Source organism: Triticum aestivum, chromosome 2A, assembly GCF_018294505.1.
Source record: "Triticum aestivum cultivar Chinese Spring chromosome 2A, IWGSC CS RefSeq v2.1, whole genome shotgun sequence".
NCBI classification, from domain to species: Eukaryota; Viridiplantae; Streptophyta; class Magnoliopsida; order Poales; family Poaceae; genus Triticum; species Triticum aestivum.
This window is the reverse complement of record NC_057797.1, coordinates 322,287,618-322,291,694: the sequence shown is the minus strand read 5'-3', so window position 1 is coordinate 322,291,694 and position 4,077 is coordinate 322,287,618. Positions and strand designations below refer to the sequence as shown.

The 4,077-nt window shown below is 47.0% G+C and overlaps 1 protein-coding gene across 1 annotated transcript in view; it reads left to right on the top strand.

Moving 5' to 3' along the window:
* LOC123188612 (uncharacterized) overlaps positions 1 to 4,077 on the top strand; it is a 14,876-nt gene that overhangs the window by 6,715 nt on the left and 4,084 nt on the right. Inside the window, exons 3-4 of the mRNA XM_044600777.1 lie at positions 2,857 to 3,033; positions 3,102 to 3,185. Of these exons, the coding sequence (XP_044456712.1) occupies positions 2,857 to 3,033; positions 3,102 to 3,185 (261 nt within the window). The remainder of the gene's footprint in view (positions 1 to 2,856; positions 3,034 to 3,101; positions 3,186 to 4,077) is intronic.

Sequence of the window (4,077 nt, the reverse complement as noted above, 5' to 3'; positions counted from 1 at the left end):
GAGGGAGCGGCCGGTGCCACGTGTCGGCGCGCAATTGGCGCGGGGCGGCGGCGGCGATTTCGTCCGCTAGGAGGCGGACATGTCCGGCGGCGGAGGGATGAATTTTAGGGTTTCGGGGAGAGGGGAGATCCGAAAACGGAGGGGGCTATTTATAGGCATAAGTGGAGCTAGGAGAGTCCAAATGAGGTGCGGTTTTCGGCCAAGCGATCGTGATCGAACGCTCTAGGTGATGGAGCAGAGTTTGGTGGGTTTTGGGCCAAATTGGAGGGGTGTTGGGCTGCAACACACACGAGGCCTTTTCAGTCCCTCGGTTAACCGTTGGAGTATCAAACGAAGTCCAAATGGTACGAAACTTGACAGGCGGTCTACCGGTAGTAAACCAAGGCCGCTTGGCAAGTCTCGGTCCAATCCGGAAATGTTTAATCCCCACACACGAAAGAAAGCTAGAAATGACCACCGGAGGAGAACGAAGCGCCGGAATGCAAAGCGGACAACGAGGAAAATGCTCGAACGCATGAGACGAACACGTATGCAAATGCAATGCACATGATGCCATGATATGAGATGCATGACAATGACAACAACACACGGAGACAAAACCCGAACCCAAGAAAATAAATATAACTTAACGCCGGAAACGGCAAGAGTTGGAGTACAAATTGGGAAAGTTATATCCGGGGCGTTACATCTTCGTCATGTCTCCCTTGCTGCATACGAGCGCGAGCTCATTGGTCTCGTACAAGCTGTGCGCCATTGGCGGCCATATCTCTGGGGTCGTGCCTTCGTTGTCAAAACCGATCACTACAGCCTCAAGTTCCTTCTGGACCAGCGCCTCGCGACTATCCCACAACATCATTGGGTTGGCAAGCTCCTGGGCTTTGATTTTACATTGGAGTACAAGCCTGGCCGGCAGAATATTGTGGCTGACGCACTGTCGCGGCGCGACACTTCTGATGCCCGTGTGTGCGCCATAAGCGGTCCTTCCTTTGATCTATTTGAGGAACTTCGTCGGGCTGCACACACTGACCCAGCTCTTATGGCATTCCGCGAACAACTAGAGAACGGCGAGCTGGGACCCCCATGGGCACTCATCGATGGCATTGTCACTTTTGAGCGTTGTGCCTATGTTCCACCTTCCTCACCACTTGTGGCAGATATACTCGCAGCATCCCATGATACCGGCCATGAGGGTATTCAGAAATCGCTACACCGTCTTCGTCGTGACTTCCATCTACCACAGGCCCGGACAGCTATTCAGGACTACATCCGCAACCGCCTAGTTTGTCAGCGTAACAAGACTGAGCAGCTCCATCCAGCAGGCTTGCTTCAGCCCTTGACAGTACCATCTCGGATTTGGGAGGACATTGCCATGGACTTCATTGAGGGATTGCCAAAAGTGGGCGGCAAGTGTCATTCTTACCGTTGTGGATCGTTTTTCCAAATATGCACATTTCATTCCGTTAGCGCATCCGTACACAGCTGAGACGGTGGCCAAAGCCTTCTTTGCTGACATTGTTCGTCTGCATGGCGTACCAGCCTCCATCGTTTCTGATCGAGATGTTGTTTTCACCTCTGGCTTTTGGAAGGCTCTCTTTGCTGCTTCTGGTTCTCGCCTAAACATGAGCTCAGCTTTTCACCCGCAATCTGATGGCCAATCGGAGGCCGTTAATCGGGTAATTGCTATGTACTTACGCTGCCTCACTGGTGATCGGCCCCGACAGTGGCTTCAGTGGCTGCCATGGGCGGAGTACTGCTACAACACATCTTACCACACCGCTCTCAAGGATACGCCGTTTCGTGTGGTGTATGGTCGTGATCCGCCTTCCCTCCGTGCATACTCTCCGGGTGAGCTGCGTAATCAGGCTGTCGAGCGCAACATTGCAGACCGCGGCCAGTTCCTTATCGATGTTCGTGACCGTCTCCTTCAGGCTGTGCAACATTACAAGCATTACTATGATGGCAAGCATCGGGAACTTTCATTTGAGGTCGGCAAATGGGCTTGGTTGCGTTCGCAGCGCCGTCCAGCAGCGTTCCTTGGATCTGCTGCCAAGGGAAAGCTCGCACCTAAGTACTTTGGTCCCTACAAAGTCCTCGCCAAAATTGATTCCATTGCCTACCGTTTGGAGCTTCCACCCCGCGCCCGCATCCATGATGTTTTCCATGTGGGTGTTCTGAAGAAATACCAAGGCCCTCCTCCAGATGCTCCACCGGTGCTGCCAGCCATCTTCCAAGGCCGTGTTCAGCCAACACCTTCCAAGGCGCTGCGTGCACGACTGTTCAGGGGTATGCAACAGGTTCTCATCCATTGGGAGGGCCAACCGGCGTCTGATGCTTCATGGGAGGATGTTCCAGCCTTCAAAGAACGCTATCCAAGCTTCCAGCTCGAGGACGAGCTGTTTCAGAATGGAGGGGGAGATGTCATGTGGGGGCGTACGTATAGGAGATGTACAACCAGAGAGAGGAGGCCAGCAGACAGGGGGTGTCCAAATTAGTATCAATTAGTATCAGGTTTGGAAACGGAAGGGTTTTTTGTCCCAAAGAAGGTTTTCCCTACTGTTCCTAAAACAAGTAGGAGTCTGTTTCTATTTCTACTAGGAGTCGTCATGTAACTTGACTATTTATATTGCCTCCCTGTGGAGGAACGAATCAAGCAAGAAAAAACACAACTTGGTTACCTTGCGCCTTGTGCGCCTCTCCTCTTCCCTGCCACGGGGCGACGAGGCTTCAAGCCTCGTCCTCCCGTAGAGCACAGCTACAACCTACGATCAACTCCCAACGCTCCTAATTCCCAAGCATCTGACATCTTATCATTTAATTTTTCATGTGCAGCGCTCTAATTTGTTCATGTTTTTTTAGGTGGGACCTATAATGCATTGTAGCCAGACCATTTTCGAGGATGCTACTCCTGAACTGGTTAGAGATTTCTTCTGGGATGATGATTTTCGTCTAAAGTGGGACCCCATGCTTGTGTGCTTCAAAATTTTGGATGAGTTCCCTCTGAATGGAACCACAATTATTCACTGGATTAAAAAGGTTTGATTAGTTGTAATTCCTTTACTTTCATTGTTTAATTTCATAATTCCAACATATTTGTTTTCCAGTTCCCTTTCTTCTGCAGTGACCGTGAATACATTTTTGGGCGTCGTATCTGGGAGTCGGGGAAGGCTTACTATTGTGTTACGAAGGTATCTGCAAAAATTCTTTTGTCGATGAGAAATTGTAAGACGTTCTCAAACAATTTTGAACTATACCTTTTTATCCAAGGGTCTACATAAAACATGGTGACATATTATCTCGGTCACCCATGACTCTTAAATAGGTATTGGTGTCTTTTATGTTTCAATATTTAGAATAGAAGTAAGCAATAAATTTGTGAAATACCAATTGATATATGAAAATTGTATTCCCATATATTCTTACCAATTGATTGTTTGTGAAGAAATGATGTTACAAATACTTTAACATGACAACAATTGAAGAACATTCATGTTTGGGTAACAAACCTATCTTGTGACGTGGTTACATTTGTAGCATGATGAATGAGTTTGGCACGTCTAATTTCCTTTTTATCTTTTGAACTGAAAATCTTGTTGCATGGTTATTTGGTACTCCCTCCGTAAAGAAATATAAGTGCGTTTAGATCACTACTTTAGTGATCTAAACACTCTCTGGCCTAAAAATATTGATCAGAGAAAATAAATCTTTTCTTAGGTGATTGCAAGGTAAAAAAATGATATAGGCGATTAATGTGACAATAGTGCCCATGAATTGTATTTTTTCTGTCATTGGCTATAATAAACCGCTCAATCAATTAATCCTAACATGTATGCATGCCATGTATTCAAAAAGAAAATGCAACATAATACTATTAATCCTGTCACATATGCGCGCCATGGTATTTATCATTTACTCTCCCTAACTATTTCTCCAGCGTGTATCTATTATTTCCTTGTGTTTGACTTAGTGTTACCGCGTGTTACGGAAGAATGACAAACCGGTTGAGCAGATTTATCCACTAGTCTTAAAATGTAGGGTTTTAAAATGTTTTTCTAGCCCAAGGATATGTTAAGAGTTATA